At 39.6% G+C, this 21100-nt stretch overlaps 1 protein-coding gene across 1 annotated transcript in view; it reads left to right on the forward strand.

The window, feature by feature from the left end:
* The window catches only part of adamts3 (ADAM metallopeptidase with thrombospondin type 1 motif, 3), a 152613-nt gene that overhangs the window by 51285 nt on the left and 80228 nt on the right, over window positions 1-21100 (forward strand). Inside the window, exon 5 of the mRNA XM_067571746.1 lies at window positions 15052-15245. Coding sequence (XP_067427847.1) covers window positions 15052-15245 — 194 coding nt within the window. The remainder of the gene's footprint in view (window positions 1-15051; window positions 15246-21100) is intronic.

Below are 21100 nucleotides of genomic sequence, written 5' to 3' on the forward strand. Positions count from 1 at the left end.
CTTTTGAAATAAAGATGACCTAGAAATGTGCGAGGGAGTGCACACCTCTGCAAAGCCTCCACAGACCTCTAAATGTGTTAATTAGAAGAAGCTGCATTGCAGCCCCCCGGGGACCAGCTCCAGTTCTTTGCCAGTGCCGTGGTCAGGGGCACTGACAGGAGTATTAACCCTAACATACATGTCTTTGATGGAGGGAGGCAGAAACCCACAGAAACACAGGGAGAACATGCAAACTACACCTAGAAAGGATTTGAACCCAGGTCCTTCTTGCTGTGAGGCAATAGCACTAACCACTGAGCCACACCGTGCTGCCCAAATAACCTTTTAATCTGCATCTGGATCCGAATCTGCATTAAAAGCTTCAAACAAGTGCAGTTGTCCCGTGACCTAATGTTTCACAACATTTTATTGTAATTTGTTCAGTAGCTTTTCAGATATCCTGCCAACTAAGAAGCAAACAGGACCAAAAACATCCTTGGTGGAGGTAGAAATAGGCTCCATTCATATACTTCCATCACCCCTAACTTTTTAGTAATGTTTCAGTGTTTTAGGTCCTTGAACTTCTGTATTGGATCATTTGTGTTGGGGTTGGGGAGAGAGTGGAAAACAGTTTGTCACTTGGCCTTTCGACGGTGACATTAGCTTGTTTGTTCTCTGAGAGAAAGAGAGTAACTCAGGAAAAAAATAAAACAGATGCAGGTCACCAAAATATATTGAACTCCCTGAAAGGAAATACAGTGAGCATTTCTTCCAAAAAGGCAGTTCTCACCCTACCATGAATGAAGTCTAAGTTTTGCTGCATGTTGTAACTGACCGACCCCAACAAGGCCTACCGTTGTCTGAATCAGGACTCTCTCTCTCTCTCTCCCTCCCTCAGCTCACACACAAACACACTCCACACAAGTTTGTTACTCAACAGCTACTGCACAAGATAAGCAATTTTGCAACACAGAAACTCATAGAATTGGTATGAGAGTAAAGATCAAGCAGGTTCAAGTTGAAGAAATTGTTTGAATTCTGAGATTTCCGAGAGTGAGATAAGAAGGTTGATGCCCACTCTTGTTTGTGCATTAAGTAAAGACCTCAAAACAGGAAGTGGTTAGCTTAAAGACTGGAAGCAGGGGAAAAACGGCTAGCCTGGCTCTGTTCAAAAAGTTCAAAAACTCCCTCTCACATGTGTTTAAACTGTACTTGGACAAAAATGTAAACAGCTAATTTGTGATTTTGTATTGAAGCGATTTCTCAATGAACAACAGTTTATCTATCAACACAGTACTTTTGTGCAGCATTTCAAGCTATAGTGCGGCTTGTCAGATGCGTTGGATAAGCACAGGTTATAAATCTGGTACCAATATGAGAATTGAACAATAAATAGAGGGAGCTGAAACTGAGAAAACTGGTTAACGAAAAGAAAATGTTTCTGAGAAAAAGGAGAAAAGTTTGTAATGGTTTAAAGCACTGAAACTGGTTGCCATTTTTATGTTATCTAAATAAAGCCTTTAAAGGGGATGTATCATGCACATTTCCATGTCTATATTTGTATACTGGGGCTCTACTGAATATATTTGCATTATTTACAGGTAAAAAAAACTCCTTATTTATCTTAAACTAGCTCTTCATGCAGCCCCTCAGTTCAGCGTCTGTCTGAAACAGGCCGTTTTAGCTCCTGTCCCTTTAAGGCCTCCCTCCCCTCCCGCTGAGCCCACTCTGATTGTTCTGATTAGTTAGCGTCAGTAAACAAACGGTAGTAGGATTTCACTTCTTTTTCCCATTCTTTACTCAAAATGGAAACTTCTCAAATACATCTGCACTTGTTCGAGCCAGAATCAGATTGAAAGTATGCGAGTGGATGACGTGAACGATCCTTGGAACAACCTTAGAAGCGAAGGCTACAGAAGGAACGGACATTTGTTTGCATGTGCGAACAATCTGATGTTATCATGAGGAGGAAGTAGAGGTAACGTTGCAAACGAAGCGTTTAGAGCAGTCTGAAGCCCTGGCTTTTGACTTTTAGGAAGCATTTTGACATACATTCACCTCAAGTTTTGGAACTTTGACCATATTTAACACACATATCCGACATCATAACAGTGTAAAAATTACAGAAAATTATAAAAAGCATATTATGTCACCTTTAATTTGCACACCTTTTCTTCTTGATCTGCCTATGAGTGCCTGAAAAACGTTTTAATTTTTGTGACCAGTGTGCATCACTGTTTATTGTTGCCTTAAAACAAAGAGCTGTATAAGTTTTGCCTGAATAAAATAAAGCATAAAGAACATCAACAAAACGACGTACATCTGACGAAACAGAATGTTAGCCTGACTAGGAATCTGACCAAACATTTTGTACTAGCTTTCAGTATTTGACAGAATTCAATCTTTTCTTGAAATTCGCTGCAGAACCTTAATGACAGCAAAATGAGAAGGAAGATTAACTGCCTAAAAACCTGCCTTAATGTGATCAGAGTTTGGCGTGTGTTCAGAGATTTGCGAGAAATAAATACAGTTTGACACTTCCACGGGTCTGGCACGAGTCTCCTTCTTTATTTACATAAATGATTGACCTAAACACGAAAAGATTAAAACGTCAAATTAAAATCAAGCTGTCAGCTGTCATCAGCAGCCTAATGAGGTTTTAATCAGATTAAGCATCCAGAGATGGCTTTCACATTAATCACCGATTATTGTTTGTCATAATTATTTGTAGGTGATTGTTACAGTTAATCCATAGTCAGATTAATGTGATCTACATTGATCTAGTATGCTAATGCTCCTGAAGTGTTGCTCAGTGTCTTGATGTGGAAACACCTCTGCTGGAGTAGCTATCGACCTGAGAGACTCTTTAAACTCAGACTCATCATAATCATTGCCCTTTTCAGATCGCAGGTCCTTGTGCCTGCAGGGAAAACATAAAATGCCAAGTCAATGAAACAGAAAGGTTTTCAACATAATGATCTGAGCAAGTATTATATAAAAGACATTTGCAGCACTAAATACACCATTAATATTCATTAGATAACTGTGATACGGAGCCTCTGTCTTGTTCATCAAAGGGTCATTGTGACACTTAAATTTCCCTCGAGATACATAAAGTATCTCTTATTCTTATAGCAAAGCATAGCCCCTTTTTAATTTTAAACATCCACAGCAAGAATGGCTTTCAGAAGCACAGTATGACATATCAAAGTTGACATATATTTCGGATGGACGGCCCTCATTGTGATATTTTACTTTAGTGAAATGGTTTTTCAAGCCTACGTACTTTCACAGGAAGCCAGAAACATCAAACCTTCAATTCTAGGTGCGCTGGCTCTCCACTGTGACCAGCAGCATCGTTCATTTTCCAGCTCTCGGTGTCCAACAGACACGCCAAATTACCTCTCTCACAGCAGGCACATGAGCTAACTGTCAGTTACCACCTCGGTGTGTTTGCTCCAATATGTATTTTATGTCAGAAGTGTTATTTTTTACCGTTTCATGTTATCAGCTTTGCCTGCTAACCATTAACTCCTGTGGATATGTTCACACTAAAATGTGACATTTTAACTACAGAAGTGGCATCATTACAAATATTTCATGTTCTGGAAGAATAATAGAGCAGCTCACAGGAACAGCTTTGAAAACTCAGTTTGATAAATCCTCCAGCAGGTGGTTAAATTGAAGTTTAACAAGGGAGTGAGATTTTATTTTAATGAGGTGCTGTTCCTTTTTAACTCGCACTTGCATTATTGCTTTTTGTGTGATTAGAGTCAAACATTTGACTAATGCAGAACTGCTATGAGGAAGAATACTCTTGATGCTACATGGTAATAGTGTGGGCTGTAGGAGGAGATCTTGAAACATCGCCCACTTTTCACTATGTGCTCGCAACCTGACCTTGCATGTCACTTGTTTGACTTGAGGATGTTCCTGTGTGTCACCTATGACTGCGTTCTGTTTACCTGGTCTGGGGAGAACAGGATGAGCTCTGTTTCATCCAGACAATGTGACGTCTTCTTGGGGGCTGGTGATGATAGTAGCTGTCTGGCCGGTAGACCACTTCAGGCTTTGGCCGGTTCTGTGGATGTAACAACGATCAGACAGTTTACCCATTTGGGACTGTCTTGTGACATCAGTGTTGACCCCAGTGTTGACCCTCCTATCTTATCTCCTTCTATTGATATAGAATAGACCCGTAAAACTTGAGATTTCTAAAACATAAAAATAAATATGATTATGGTTTTCATGGTCTTGGAGCATCTTGAAGGCGGGCTAACTAGCTTTCCCGAGTGGTATAAATTACTCAGATCAGTATTGATTTGATTTTAGGTCACCTGGGGGAAGCAGAACAAACTGCAAACACAACACTGACATAATATTACTACCTCAAGTTGCTACTGCAATAGTATTAGCAAGTTATTTGCATCCAGCAGATACAGAGCGATGATAGCATTCATTTTGAGTCATTTACTTGAGGGATGTAAGTCCGCTCTCTCTGAACTCTTGAGGGAAATCCGGCTCCTCAGCTATTAAATGTTCCACTAACTTTGTCTGTCGTTTGGTGCTAGGCAGGTAGCGGTTTTTAACAGACCTTGTTTGCTAAAACTGCTGCTTGATGTCGCTGGAAACAATGTTGATGAGGTGAGAGTTGACAAAACAGTAAAATTACGAGTCGTAAAATCAAAACAATGAGCTGAAAGATGCTAAAAAGATTCATATAGAAGCTGAGGGAAACAGCAGAGTTGGGTGATAATTCTCTTTGAGGTTGTCTGTATTAGTGACTCCTTTCACATCGGCATGAAGTCAATTTACCTATTAATGTAAAACGATTGACTAGAGCAGCTTAAGTGCCCTTTAAACAATCTTCTCTTGGACTTTTGTAGACTGCTGTGCACAGCAAGAAACTTTGATCCATTTTTAAACCTGGCATTAAAGGTGCAGTGTGTATAATTTAGTGGCATCTAGTGGAACGTACTTGGCAGAAATGGAATATAATATTCAGTATGTTTTAATATGTGTATAATCCCTTAAAATAAGAATTGTTGTGTTTTCGTAACCTTAGAATGAGCCCTTTATAGCTACATGGGGAGCAGGTCTTGTTCCTTGGAGGCTGCCAATGATGCACCGCCATGTTTCTACAGTAGCCCAGAATGGACAAACCAATCACGTTTTTCGCGAGTTTTGTAGCCACCATAGGTTCTCCTACAAGCTTGGAAGGTGAGGTTGAGGGGGAGGTGTGTTCAGTCGGTTGCAGTCTACAACCTCAACGTTAGATGTCACTAAATCCTGCACAGATACAAGATTTGTCTTGCGTTGGTACAGTACACATTGTATACACATGAAAATCATTTTTTTATTGACATTTCCATGCTGTTATAGACGCTATGATGACAAGGTGTAGTTTTACATTTACTGTTAATGTGGCCCGAAGAGTCAAACTTTCACGAGAATAATTATTTTTTTAATGGTTCTTTTTTTGCAGTGAAAGACTGCATGAGTTTATTTTCGTGGGCGAAGCAGCCAAGACTTGACAAGAAATCATTAGTAATGCTTTAATATAAGGCCCAGTGGGAGCAGGAGTGTTGGCTTCAATTTTATGCCTAAAACTCCCCACGAGCCTGTTATTAGAGTTTCAGAAGCTTCGGGTGGGCTGCGGAGAATGCACATAGACACACACGCACCTTTTAAAATCTCCAGCACACTTCAACACAGAACCACAAACCTGCATGGCGTCCTCACCATGTGAAATGCCTCGGCCAGCATCTTTTCTCCTGTTGCAGTGCGCTGCTTGTAATTAGGCTGCTGTTGTTGCTGCTGTCACCGCTCATTTTCAACTCGATTGAGGCAGAGGAAAGAGGAAGGCTAAAACGATATTGCCTCAGTCATAAAATCTAGTGTAATTATCCAGGTTTTATGGTCTCTAGGGAGTCAAAAATTCCCTTACATGACAAGAAGTAAATTGCCAGCGTTAAATCAAGTGCAGCTTCAGAACACCTTGGTACTGGAACCACCGCACTGCTAAAATGATAAAGATAGGATAGTCATTTTGTTTTCTATTCAATGTTTAAGGTGGAATTTGCAGTCTTGTGCACTTACTGAATCAGGGCATCTGATTTTAGGCTATTGTTCACTGACCCGTAACTCTATGAAGCTCCATATCCAGCTCCAAGCAGAAAGAAATTGTGCAGCAACAGAATAACAAACATTATTCATAGCTACTGTAAAATGAGATGTCAACCAAGAAAGATTTGTGGTATTTATGGCATTGGTCACAGATTGCTTTCTTCGTATAGACTAATAGAGGACATGCATCAGACCATTTGGTGTTTCATATATAGAAATATGGCTTATGCATTCAGCAGCCAGCCCGCCGTTGATAGTGTGTTTAAGTTGGGGTGCTCAGGTTATTACCTTCATTTCACCTGAATGTTTCTGAAAATATTCTTGGACAATTCTTCATATAACAGGAACATTATCGTGTTACAGCCATGAATGAACCTGGTCTGCTCCAATGTTTTAGTACCATCACTCAATTGCCTCCAAACCATTACAGCTAAGACTCTGGCCAGTTGTAAACACCCAGTAGGCATGGATTTGGTCATTTATTAATGAAAAGACATTACTGAGTTAAAGTAGTAGTAGTAGTAGTTAAGTGGGATAAAATTTTAGATTTCTAGGTTACATATAACATATAAACATTTCAGTCACTACTTAGTTTCAACATGTAGCAGCTTCTAACTACACTTTGATTATGTTGAGATCATTATCTGCAATTAAGATATCTAAAGATCTCTAACTAACCAACCAAATTTAGCCCAGTTGAAACAGATGCTTGATTGTTTGACTTGTTGTTTACTCTGGCTACACACTTTATTTGAATTCAGGCTTTTTAAGGCTCTTTTGATGTTTTTTTTTATCCCTGATACCAAATTTTGATACATTTTCATTTCTGCTTTTTAATGGCTGAAATGACAATTAAACCTGAACTTAAATTTCAACAAAAGCTACAAATCCATGCTTACTGGCGTCATTATGATGACGTGGTGGGAAGTTATTTACAAGGTTATTTATCCTTTTTTGTTGTATTGATAATATTCTTTAGGATTGGCCAGTGGGGTGGGCCATTTATCACAACTGAAATAAACTTGATCTCCCCTGACTCCTCCAAAAAAACTCTCAAGCGACACTTATTTTTGTTTTTTACTCACACCAGGTATTTAGTAGTAACAGCAGTAGGTCATGCAGGTCGACTAGCTGATGTGTAGAGTAGATGATGATGGACTGATGACTGAAAGGTGACTAACTTTATTTGAAAGTAGACTGGGAGTGATGAGGAAAGATGCACCATAGACAGACACATTCAAGATAATTCTGTTTAAATACTGTTGTGGGCACAACAGTAAATGCTATGTTGCCCAACACTGGTCCACAGCTCTGCAGTTGGAACCCACTGAGTTATATTCTTCATATATGGCAGTCCTTCTGTAATTCTGTCATTCTATTTTCTCCATACTGTAATTTTGCTGTCTTGGTCTTTTCTGTACACACGACATCTATTGCATGTCTGTCCATACAGGAAGAGGGTTTTTGGGGAATTTTTCCTTGTTTGAATTGAAGGTCTAAAGATAGACGGTGTTGTATTACTGTACAGATTGTAAAGTCCTTGAGCCAAATGGACGTGACTTGACGTATAATAGAGCGTCAAGTCTACCATATAATGGTGGTGTTTTTCAAGGCAGGATTCACCTTCCAAGCAACCTTTCACCTCATCATCATCACCCCATACGGACCAGATTGCATTGAATTGTTCGCAGTCAAAGCCACCTGACATTTCCTGTTGGCCTGCCAAGGGACGTTTCCCAAGTGGCAAATGTTTTGATGAGAGGTTTTGTGCCCTGTTTCTTTGACTGAACACCTCTGAGATTGCAACCTTTGAACAACCGCAGCGGGGGGCGATGTAACCCGCTCTCCTGGCAGCCGTGATCCCACCTTTTTTCACAGTTGGTTAGATCACACTTTCTGAGTTATCTGTTCACATGAGAAGCCAGTGTTGAAATGGAGCTGTGTGGCATGCACCTGTTTATATTGCAGACAAACAGGAAAGCTCCACTCCCTCTGCAGGAGAATTGTTCTCTGGTGTCTTAAGGGCACAGTATATGTTTGATTGATGTTTATCTTGTTGTGACAGAGTGATGATTCAGTGGTTCTGAGTCACGAGTCTGACATCATTCTTGACTTAAACCTGCGCTAACCTCTCTGACTTAAAGGCAAGCAGTCTCTCTGTTCATTAATTTGTTATTTCTCATCTTTGATCCCTCTCCTATAAGAGCAGCATCAGCTCATCAAGCTCAAACTCGCTCTAAATCCAAAATCCCCAGTCATTAAAAATAATGTCTGGCATTATAGCTTGAACTCTGAAACTTCTCATCAAGTATGAACTGTCAGTGACATCATTGCCAACTAAAAAAAAAGAAATCCAGCTCCCTTAGTCTATTTGTCCTACTTTGTTTTACCCCTTACTAGTTTTGCCACACGAGACAAATTACTTTCAGCTCAGAAAGTAGGTTTTACGCAAAGTGCATTTCTGTATCATTTCATACACAAGGTAGAGTATGTAGGCCGATCCTGCTGCTCTGTTATAGCATAAACAGATATAAGGATTACGGCCTATATTTTTATAATGCAAAATTGCTGCTTATTGTCGCTGTAATGCCCTGAGTACTTGTTGGGTGCTGCATGCTTTTCCTGTCAGAGGTACTTACATTTTTGATTAGAAACATGTAGATCTAGATCCTCAGAGGGGGCGTTTTGCCCTGTATGTTTATGCATCTGAATCTAAACAAACAAATGTGAATCTATTCCTCATTTTGTGTTCATCCTTTCTAGGGCTGCAGCTAACAATTATTTTCATTCATTAAAATCTGCCAATTATATTCTAAACTAATCGATTAATCATTTGTCTATAAAATCTCAGTAAATAGTTAAAAAAAAATGCCTGTTATAACTTTAACAGTCAAAAGTGATGTCTTCAAATGTCTTGTTTTGTCTGATCAACAGTCCAAAGCCCTAAAATATTCTGTTTACTATCATGTGTGACAAAGAAAAGCATCAAATCTTCACAGTTGGAAACCAGCTTAAAAAATACTTTTTTTAAAATTTTCTGTTTATCGACTAATTGATTAATTGATTAATTGTTTGCTTTCTCCTCCTCTGCCTCTTGACGGGGTTGCTGGAGTGTGTGAGCGTCTGTGTGGATATTAATGGCGTCACAGCAGACACAGTAGATTTCCACTCTGGGCTGATGGCGAGTTGCCTGTCGCCTACCTCTGTGCCATTTTTAGCCTGCGGCAGCTCTGGCTGGCCTCGTTGCCACCTTGCCGCACAGTGCCACGTGTGGGCAGGCGCTGGCTGGGGGCCTCTCCCGTCTCCTGGGCTGCTGCTGCTGCTGCTGCTGCTGCTGCATGGTGGGGCTCCCGTGGGACTGGGCTGTGGGCCGGGGTGGGGTGAGGAGGTGGGTGGGTGGGTGGGGGGGGGAGTTTGCCGCTGACTGAAGCACACACTAGTGGTCTTAAGGAGCGCTGCTGAGGGGAAGTCCTGTGCGTTTGAAGTAGGGACCTCAGAAAGCCTGTTTACTCAGGAGGGGGAGGGGGGGAGCTGGCCCGCTGCACAAGAATGCCTGTGTCATGACGGGAGCGGCGGAGAGGAGGAATGCGCTCCACAATCCCAACACTGTAGGAGCCGGGCCACGACTGAGGTGGCAGCCATTTCTTCCTATTTATTTTAGCTCCCTCTCCACTCAATCACTGGCCCTGTCTGCGGCCCTAAGAATCCCTGGAAAAATGAAAAATTGCCTGCGCTTTTATTTATGGCTTGAGATTTCCAAGTGTTTGCCAGCGTAGTATCTTCACCCAATGTGGATGAAATATAAAAGCTGTGATTTTTCCTTTTTTTTTTTTGCTTTAATCATTTATTTACTCGGGGGATGGATTAGCTTTTTCAGGAATGCTTCGCCTCACCTTTCTTCAGGTACAGACATCCATACTTAGGAGGCTCTCAAAGAAATCATAGTTCTGTCTTTTAGGGTGTGTTCACACCAAATATGTTCTGAGTGGTTTGCAAAAGAGTTTACTCTGTACATTGAGTTAATTTAACCAGATGGAAACACAGGGGCACCAAAAAGACATCTGAAAATGTCTTTATCTTCTTCCAAGAGTAATACTGTACAAATAGGTGAGCTTGAATTGTTATAAATAGACGCTTCTTCATGTGATCTTAACCGGTTTGAAGACCAAAGAAGGTTAATTCCAGTATAGAGCGCAGACACGTCCATCATGCTGGGATAAATTCACAGCCACGAAATTGGAACGAGATTTGTTTTGACACCCCTCTGCCAAATTTTCTTACACGGCATGATGACGGGTCACCGAAACGTCTTTAATACACAAGCTACTTGTGAGTCCACGTGACTTCTGTTTACCAACCCTGGTTTGTTTGTAAATGGGCTGCGTGAACCTACATGAACTCAATTTTTAGCTCAAGGCCAGCGCTGTCTTGCTGGCAGACAGGCAGAAGTTTATGGACATGACCAAATGGAAGATGTCATCCCTCCCCTTCAGTTTATATTCAGTTTTTAGGATCAGATTGAAGATTTGCTCGTCTGAGACAAATGCACAAGGGCCCCTGGGGTACAATGGTGCCGCCAAGAAGTGGGCAGGGGGGGGCCATGGCCACCCTGATACAATCATCGCCCCCCCCGCCCCTGCAAACCGCATATGCATAATATACTTCTAAGTATGCCTGGGGCGTAATTTCCACTGGGGACAAGAGCTTTTTAGAATCCTGGTTCCCCTCTCAAAATCTTTTTATTATTATTTTTTTAACCACAAAAATCGTTCTTAATACGCTACTGTTTGGCCACTGTCAGATTCTGGCTGAGACTGTGAATTGAGCCGCTGTTTTCAGACATCAATTATAGATCTGTTCCGGTCAATAATGAGTTGGTTTTGTTTGTGTCTCGGCCTCTGGTGGTTGTTGGCTGGATGCAGGCGGGAGGCTGAGCCAACTGATGCCGGCGGGGATGTACCGGAGAAGCCTCCTACCACACAATAATAACAGCTATTATTTTAAACCTGTGCATGACACTTTGTTTTTTGCATTGTTCTTACTGGTTTTGTTATCAAACTTTATTTCTGCATCCAGTTCAGCTGTCACTCAGCAGCAGGGACCGTCTGCATTTTGCAGTTCTGATAAAAAAAAGTGGAAGTGGTACCGAAAACAGAAGTTTGCTGTGTGCTAATTCCATACTACACATAAAATACAGTAGGCCTGTTACAGGTATAAGCAATACTCATAATAAAGATAACTACGCACTAGACTTACATAAAAAGCTAACACATTCATTGACAGTAATCTTATATACAAGTATTGACAGTGTGACTTCTAAAAAAAAAGTTTTGTATGTTTTGATACGTTTCGTGTGTTTGTTGTAAACGACACTTTCTTTATTGATAGTACCACAATAATGTTACCATAGATCTGCCAGTCCTATTTGTCAAAATATATACTGTTTATATCCATAATTCAATAACTTTTATGCATATTTACTAGTATTCTGGCAGAATTCAGCTTGATCACCATCTTATTTCCCATTTTTGCATTGGTTACTCTAGTCCCTAAATGTATGTAGAAATGCAGGTAATGGGATTCAAATCGCATCCTATTTGAAGAACAATGAATCGCCTAACACATGAATATACAGATACATAACACATTAAATTAAATTAAACATTGTTGTGGAACTGGAAACTGTACTGGTATTAGTCTGTGCACGTCAGATAATTAGTAACATTAACTGTAAAAATAAGAAATCAAAGTATATCAGTATGCAACTCCTTAACTCTTGTATTGGCATAGTTTTGAACTAGCCTATATACTACAGGATAATAGAATTCCTGAAATTCAGTTATGGCTTTTGGTTTTGGTGTGCCACCACAACATTTTCAGTGGCCCCATCTGGCCACCCCTATGAAACATTTCTTGGGGCGTCACGGCAGGGGGAACATCACACACAACCACGCGCAGCCAGGGGCTCTGCAATATAATTTATTCTGAAAAAGCTTGCAAGCTGTGCAGTAAAAAGAGCTTACTATTGTGTGCATTGTCATTACGTTTCAGCTCTCAGCCTGTAGATATATGATGTCAACCTAACAACTTTATAACTATAGCTCTCTTAGATAAGAGACCTGATGCTTTGTCTACATCTACATATATGTGTTAGGGTTAATACTCAAATGCAGAGGATCTTAATCTTAATTTCATGACTGTTAGAGAAATTGTGTGAGCATTTTAATGAGACTTTATTTGACACCTGTAAAAGGATTACAGGCAAATATGCACTCCATATAGAAGCCGCCAAAGAAAATAGATCATATTCTTTGCTGGCAGAAACATTAACAGGATTGCAGTGTTTCTGTTAATGATGAGTTTCAGAGTATAAGGGATAGGTTCACAGTTTTTCAAGTCTGTCTTAAAATAACAATCAGGAGCCCAAATGAACATTGAAACAGGGTTTTTTTCTTGCTGTAATCATTCCTCCTGTTCATACTGACCATTAGAAGATCTCCCTGAAATGTGCTTGCAATGTAAGTGATGGGGGACAAAAAGATAATATGAGGCTTCAGCCATCTAAGTTAGTCAAGTTAAGTGGATATCTTCCACAGTTACAGTTCTTTTCTGTGTTTTCCTGTTGAGCTGCAGTGGAAGGACTCTGAAAGATATTGACTTGATTTAAGTAATTTGTGGGGCTACAGCCTCATATTCGCTTCAAATAAACTTCTAAATACATTTTTATACAGATTTTGCCCCCATCACTTCAATTGAAAGTGCATCATGAAGGGATTTCTTAATGTTCAATATGAACAGAAGGAATGATACAGCAAGAAAGACATGTGTCAGTGTTCATTTGGGTACCTGACTTTTGTGTCAGGACAGACGTGAAAAACTGTGAACCTCTCCTTTAATAAACTGTAGCATGTGATAAACAGTAAACTTCTCCTCGAGTGATAATGATAAGTGTGGGCCTACAAAACAATCTCTCCTGCCTGAAAACATTTGAGAAACTTTGACAAAGTGCACTGAGGGGGCAGAATCTTAATTTCAATTTGAGATTATGTCAAACAAGATTAAAATGAACCAAATACAAAACTAACAAAAAAAAGTACAATTTTCCACTGTGGTTGAGACCAAACAAAACAAACTGTATGCATAATCACTGCCTCACTGTTGGCCAGCAGCTCTGCTGAAGCACAACACTCTCGCTCAAAGACACCCTGATGATTCATTCACATGCCTGCCAAGATTTCCTCCACCAGGTTTTGAACCTGCAACTCTCCTGCTGGCGGCTTTTATTACCAACCAAGCGGTTGATACCACACAGGAGATCTTTTTCACTTGCTATAGTGTAAAATTTAATCTCCAGTTAGTCCCTATAAAGCAGCAAAGTATAAAATAAGGGATGTCTGCAGCCACTCAATCAGGAGACAAGGAGTTGTTTGCCCTAGTCAGGATTACTGAAGAGACCGAATGAAGGATTTCAAATCAGCAGTGCACCCTGAGAGGTTTGACAGGGACGGCCTCAGCCTTCAGGGTGTAAAGCTAAGCAGTATTAAGGGGATGCAAAGTGCTGGCAGGCCATTCCATCAAAAAGGGAAGTATTAGCAATTTCATGATCCAGTACTAGCAAGTGCAGAGGGGACCAAATACTGTCAAGTCAGATAATTTCATTTTCATATCAAGTGGACGCAGAAACTCGCTTTGAAGTCAAATCAGATTTTCCTGTTATGTAACGCACACGAGGACAATCTGTGAATTGTAATAATATTGCCTTAAAATAACTGAAGATTGTTTGCTTGTAGAGTGCTATTACTGCCAGCTGAAAACTGAACAGTGGTTTGCATGACCTGATAGTTGTTCAGCAGCTTATGAGCAACTTTTACTACAGTGTCACAGACCTGTTATCCTCAGAGATTCCCATTTCAGGTTCACAAGCTCAAGACTCCGCAAAATCTTCAGAGCGTTTACCCGACAAAAGGCCTGTAGCCCGAGGCTTCATTAACGTATGAGTAATGTCAGAAACATTAACCACGGTGTGTCAGGCGATAATTGAAATACACACTTGGTCATTCACCTCTGAGCACACAAAAGAGTGAAAGGCGGAAAAGTAAACTAATTTATGAGTGGTGGTGTGTCGTTCTGACTGAATGAAAAATACATTTAAAATGAGTCAACCACTTATTTAACCAACAAAATTAAAAAAAAACCTGGAAGTGTATAGAGGGACCATCTGTAATGTGACCTGTCATTCTAAGGTGAAAATATTTGTCAGTTTGCCTGATTTTTCTCCGCACTTAAGTAAGCTTTTCTAAATATCAGTCTTTACATTCAGCAACAAACATGACATTTGATGATGTCACTTCAGACATCATCAAATGTCACCAACAGTCCAAAACCAAAAGATATTTAATTTAGTATAATGTAAGATAAGGAAAAACAGCAAATTTTCAAATTTGAGAATTGATGGCCGAAGAGCAAAACCTCCTGTCTGAAAAATGCACTAAACTATGCTGCTACAACTATACCAGACTGTTCTATGTGTTATGTAGCAATTTTGTTAGTGTTAAGTAGTGTTATTCATATGTATGATCACATTGTTTGGCTTATTCATGGTTAAAATGACCTGGTGGGTAATTATATCTGTTTGTGTTGCCGTTTCGTGCTTGTTGTCAGTGCGAGTCAGGTGACACAGTTTGGTTGTGCACTTCTGTGTGTGGTTTTAAATGACAGTATGTGTAATCTTCAACCTTGAAACTAGTGGATTAATTTTCTGTTGATCATTGTTGATTAGTGATGTTTGATATTTTTATTTTTCCTTGGTTTCCTAAAGTGTTGATATGCTGTAAATATACAGTATTTTTTAATGGGAGTAAAATATATTTTAGTACAATTTATGTATTTTTATTCTAACAATCTAAAAACACTTATATATCTTCTCTTTTCTTGATGCCCATACAGATCCAGAGCTGGATTTTCCCGGGGTTCTCGACTCTGTAGCCAAGCAGGTCAACGAGACAGTCCGCCGCCGCCGCCGCCGTGATGCTGGGGAGGACGACTACAACATTGAAATCCTGCTGGGAGTTGATGACTCGGTGGTTCGATTTCACGGAAAGGAGCATGTGCAGAACTACCTCCTCACTCTCATGAATATCGTAAGTCACTTTCATAATTATGCACACTTAATGCTGCAATACAGAATCTGAGTTGTGTGTATTGCATTGATATTTGTGCTGCAAAGAATTTAACAGGGATGGGCATTTAGTAGACAGTACTGTGCTGTGATTCATTTAGGCATGTTAGACTGCATGGATTGATATCCATGTGAGAGGTTTGCTAAGGATAAATACTGCGGAAATCCAGCTATAGAAAACCTAAGTCCTCGCACCACTTACTGTCTGGCGTCTGCTTCACTAGCCTCTGTAACACAATGCAGTCTCTCCTTGAGGATTTCTTTCATCAATCTTTCCCAAAAAGTACAGTTTGTCTGAGGCTTAGTATTAATATCCTCAGATGAATGAGTACTACAGCACGTACTTTTGTAGAATCGAAACCTTTATATTCTTAACATCGTTAAACAACAATTATTTTGTTCACATACCACAAAAAAAACAGCTCATGTGAAAATTGCACAACACATGCACAGCAGCACGTTTACATTCGTCATCATAACTTCACCTCTTCCTGATCCATGATATCCACCAGTGCTCTCATCCAAAGTAATTTTTCTAACCAATACCTTCCTCGTTCGGTCTTCTCTGTCCAGCTGTTATTACAGACACGTCTGAACTGACCGCAGACACTCGATTCCGCCTCATATTGTTGAGCTCACTCAGTTTAATCTGCAATGGTGGGAAATGATGTTTGCTAAAGATTGTTAGAAGACAATCACATTGTTTTTTATAAGAAATACCATCCGTGTCTAAACATAGTCAATGAACTACATGACATACTTTAATGTTCCAGGGCTGAATTTTTTTGTAATTTACATTTGTATAATTATCAACGTGGATTTGAATTATTTTTTTACTTTTGGATCAGAATCTGGAAGCTTTAGCGTCACATCAGCTCTTTATATGTGTGCATACAAAATTTTTAAAAAATATGCTTGGTTTACATCCAAATTTAATGCACATTTTAACCAATTTTCCAAAATAGAATAGTGCCAAGAAAAACAATTAAATAATATGTGTTTCCATCCACTTTTTTTTTTCACTGTTTTGCAAGTAGTATTTGGAGTTAGTTCATTAAGATAAACAGTTGGTGGCACTGTTTTTCCAGTCAGGGCCATTAAACCATTTCAGAAGAAGCGGGCGTAAAGAGATGACATAACGCCACTCAAAACTCAAAAAGTGAAAAAATAACGTAGAAAACATGTTTGTTTCATGTATTAATTTGAGGAGTGTTAAAATCTCCTCATCACTCCACATTTGTTTACAGCTATTTGTTGTATCTTCAGTAGATGTTTAAATCACGTGCTTCATGTACATCACGACTGAATCGCTAAATCGCTTCTATTGATGCACCAACCTTTCCACCACAGCCAAACATAAAACCTTTTTGGTGATATATCAAGGTTTTTTTTTAATCTTCCCATGGAAATATTCCTTACAGTATGTTATATTCCTTTAGGTTCCTGTTTTCTCCCTTTTAGATTTTACATTAAAGCGCCACTAATCAGTTAAAAAGATCCTGCACGGTTGTAGTAACTGAAATTGTATTGGATCAGACCAATGTCAGAGAAAGTCAGTATTAGTAAGGACTTAGTTCTGTCTCACAGAGCCAAAAACAATACAGAAGAGGTTACACTACACCTTCTAATCTGCCATAACAATCACAAACCGTAACTTTTCACGATCTGATTATATGAGTCGTTAGCATTAACAACCACGTCTCTCCTGTGAGTCCTCTGCTGGAGTTCAGTGTTATATCAGCCATATCTTTGAATGATCATAGACAACACACAGCTGTCGGGAAGTCTGAAGCATCTGTGTGAAATTTGCACTGTTATCCGCACCAGGACGCCAGTAGTACCCTCTGTAGGAATGATCGCCTCTGTTGAAACACAAAGGAGTGAACCATCAAATCCACAAACAGGGATTATCCTACCTTCTGTTTACATCTGTTTTGGGTGTGTTTGTACCTCAGCAGGGTCATTTTAAACCTGCAGTGCAGAACTTTTACATATAAATGAATGTCTGTTACATTTAAGCCCTTGTCAAACGAGTTCATGCAATGCTGATTAAGCCCGTCGCCGCCACATAAATCTCTCTGTATTTCACAGTATACAGAGTTTTTTATCTGGTGTCAGGTTTGACATTCCCACGCTGGCCGGATGAATGCATACTGCGCATGCTCTATGGGCACGGCATGCACACTAGAGTCTTCCACCAATGGACCAAATGGATCAAATTCTGATATTGAAACGAGTCATTTTGCAAGAGTTGTGTGACACTTAAAACGATTTATCCACCGTTTTACAGCTGCAACAGTAGCACTTCAGTGTAACCTATGACATAAGCAGGTGTCAACTGTGTTTTTGTAGTTACTCTCACTGCCAGAAGGGGGAGACAAAAGTCCCGCACTCCAGCTTTAATCAATATGCTCCTCTATGGCATTTGACAATCAATTCAAGTCATTTTTTTGGGGGGAGGCAGACTAGAATTGCAGTGTTTACTCATCGAGTTGTCACAGATGCCACAGAAAACCCTCGCTAGTGGTGGAAGAAATTGTGGCATATGTGGCACCACTTGTGGGTTGCATAGCGAGGCATTCCTTTAATGAGACAGTTTAATGCGGACGGAAAAGCGGGCGGAATACTTTTGCTCCACTGTTTTTAATGCTTTCTGCGGAGAGTGGCTTCACTTTGGAAGCTGCTGCTGCTGCTGCTGCTCCTCAGCAACATGTCTGCTGATGATCAAAGCTTCCCCGAGGGACTGGGGATGGGCTGAAGATAATTATCTACCCATACTTAAGGGTACATATGTACACACAAAATCTGATAGGCGTCAGATGCGTTTTTTTTCATACTTGTGATGAATGACATGTTGTAGGGGAAAATAATTAGATTTGAAACATGAAAGCAATTTGGCAGCATGCTGACAAAATCAAAGAAACAAACCGTATCATTGACAGGCAGCTTATTGTTTCGGATCAGTTGACGCATAAGATATATGAGCCAGACGTGCTTTCGTTGGTGATATTGAGTTTCTCACAGATTTAGCCTGCTTTCTGTTGAGGGCAGAGAGGACTGGCTGTATTCCCGATGACTTGTTATGCGTTTTCTACGAAGGCATTGTCCCGTAAATCTTTTAAAAAATCCCTTTCAGTTAGCACTGCAAAAGATAATCCTTTCAAATGCACATGTAAGCACCGATTATGTAATTTTGTTTACACTCTTTCTCTGGAGTCATTTACCTTTTGTATGTAATGTGAGAAAACACACAAGATTGTCTTCCTCGCCCTGACTGGATTTATTACATGTCATGATGCCTCATTATTTATGGTTGGATCAAAATTACAACCACACCATCACAAAGGCTGTTGTTACTGGACAAAATGGTCCCATATTGTGTGGATTGTGTTTCGGGAATGAATGTAGTTAAGTTTAGGTAAAAGCTGAAGTGAATTAGTTAAATTGAATGCATTCGTAGAGTGGAGTCCCCAGTTGAAAAACAGTCACAGTAATGGACTCTGACTGCACTGCCACTCAGATGGGGTACATCTGCTGAATAGATGGAGGCTTTCTGGTTCAAACGCTGCAAGCTGGACGGACTGGAAGCATTCCAGCAATGTGTGTTTGTGGATGGGAGCCAATCAGAGCCAAGTCTACCTGTTACTATGTGTTTCCTGGAGAAATAATGTATCCATAAAAATGCAGTAAATATAAATTGAACGACTGAAACAAACCCCAAAAAATGAAATTAGAACATTTATTAAATTAATCTAAATCAAAATTATGACTGATGGTGATTTTTGAGGTAATATAATATTGAGCTTTAAAATCTTGATTGATGACAATATGCAGACAGATATTGTTTTAAAAATTAACACAAAAAATAAGAATTTGTGGCAAGAATCCCTTAAATTGTGAAGAGAAGTCCTGAGAGTGTCTGATATTTGATGTAATGGTGACTCTATCTCTAAATTTCATCATGTCATTTTTGCTGACATAATACCTATATAATATATCTGCAATAAGCTAAGACCAGCTCATATATATTGGCTTGGCTGATTTATCAGTCTGGCTCTGCCTCAAGTCAAATATGACCTAATAAGTCAAAATCTTGACTTTTAACTTCATTAACTGATTTTTTTGGCCACTTGGAGGCAGTGAAAACAAGTTGTGAACCTTTTAAAGCTGATACAGCATGTTGAACTTGTTGGCAAACATTTGCTTATTTCCACATTCAGCAGTTAAGGAGCAACATTAATGTGTTGTGTTTCTGTCCACCTAGTGAATAGAAGTTCGATCTTCACTCTGTTTTAGCTCTTTTTTTTGTCTCTACTGACTCTACTGAGGGAAATATCTGGCTCTTAAGCTGCTAAATGTTCTAATATGTTCACCTGCTAGTCTGCAGCTAATTGTGTCTGTTTGCTGTTTGGTGCTGAGCAGGTAGTGTACAGTGGGTTTTTAGAGCTTTTTCTCTGCTATGAGAGCGCTGAGAGTGAACCAAAACAGTAAAGTTGGAGCCGGACAAATAACCAATGAGCTGAAACTCGCTATAAAGCTCCGTCGCTGATAATTCTCATCACTACGAACCACGCCCAACACATGACATGTTGTCGTTTCAAACATTGTTATTATGAAAATAACAATTATAGCTTCATAGCTTTAAGTCAAAATAATACAAGTCAAAAAAGTTTGACTTTTGACTTATTGTTTACTTATCTCATAATTTGAGATAATTAATATGTTAATTTATATAATATATTTGTCTTATCTCATCATTGTATTTCAGTGAAGCTCATAACTTAATGTTAAGTCACAATTGTCACAAGTCGTAATTCTGACTTATGGTCTCATAATTTTGACCCGGTAAGAACAGATATTCACTTATGTCGTAGTTTTGACTGCAAAAGATCAGTTTCATAATCATAGTTTTACTTATCTTATCTTACTTATCTTTAATATGGTGTATGTCATCATTTTGACTTTATTTCGGTTCTGTTTTTGTTGTTTTCTCTCTTTGCCCTTTTATTTCTGGACGTTTACTATACGCTCGGTCGCCAGTTTAGTAGGTATACCAAGATAAAACTAATGCAAACTAATAATTTGTCCATCCAGGTTTTATATCTGTGGTGGTACACTAAATATTATAAACACTTCTCAGTGTAATGCAACGCAATTTAACATCAACACAAACTACAGCCTCCAAAATGACCATAAAGTTGAATTTACAGCGTGAATATACATAAGAGACGTTGCTGAGTGACCAGCTATTCAGAGAAAAAATGAGAAGTCATGTGTTAAATCTACCAAAGCGTCTCTCCCTCCCTCTCTCCCACTGGTTGCTATGGCTGTGTGGTGACGATATTATGAGGTTATTGATGGTGTTTTCCAGTAGAGGTCCCTGCTGGCTTCGACTGGAGGCAGCTCGGGTGCTGGCCTCTGAATGCTGATAGCTGTGATTGACAACAGTGTTCGCTTCCAGCCTGCCATGTCTGTTTATCTGGACCTCTCTCCGGCTCTGTCTCGCTCTATATGGCTTTATTCTTATCTCTCTCGCCCTCTCTGTCTCTCTCAGATATGCTCAGATCTGCTCTCAGATTTACTCTTTTACTCCCTGGTCTTGTCTTCTCCTCTTCTTCTTGTCTTGTCTTTTTCCTCTACTATTATCTTTTCCCTCTCTTCTCTTTTCTTCTTTACTTACCTCTCCTTTTTTTCTCTTTCCTCACCTCACCTCTCCTCTTTTCCTAGTTTCATTTCACATCTTCTGTCATCTCCTTTTGTTCCCCTCTATCTCTCCTCTCATTTTTTCATTTTCTTCCTCTCCTGTCTCTACTTTTC

Source organism: Thunnus thynnus, chromosome 2 (assembly GCF_963924715.1).
Source record: "Thunnus thynnus chromosome 2, fThuThy2.1, whole genome shotgun sequence".
In the NCBI taxonomy this organism is placed as follows: domain Eukaryota; kingdom Metazoa; phylum Chordata; class Actinopteri; order Scombriformes; family Scombridae; genus Thunnus; species Thunnus thynnus.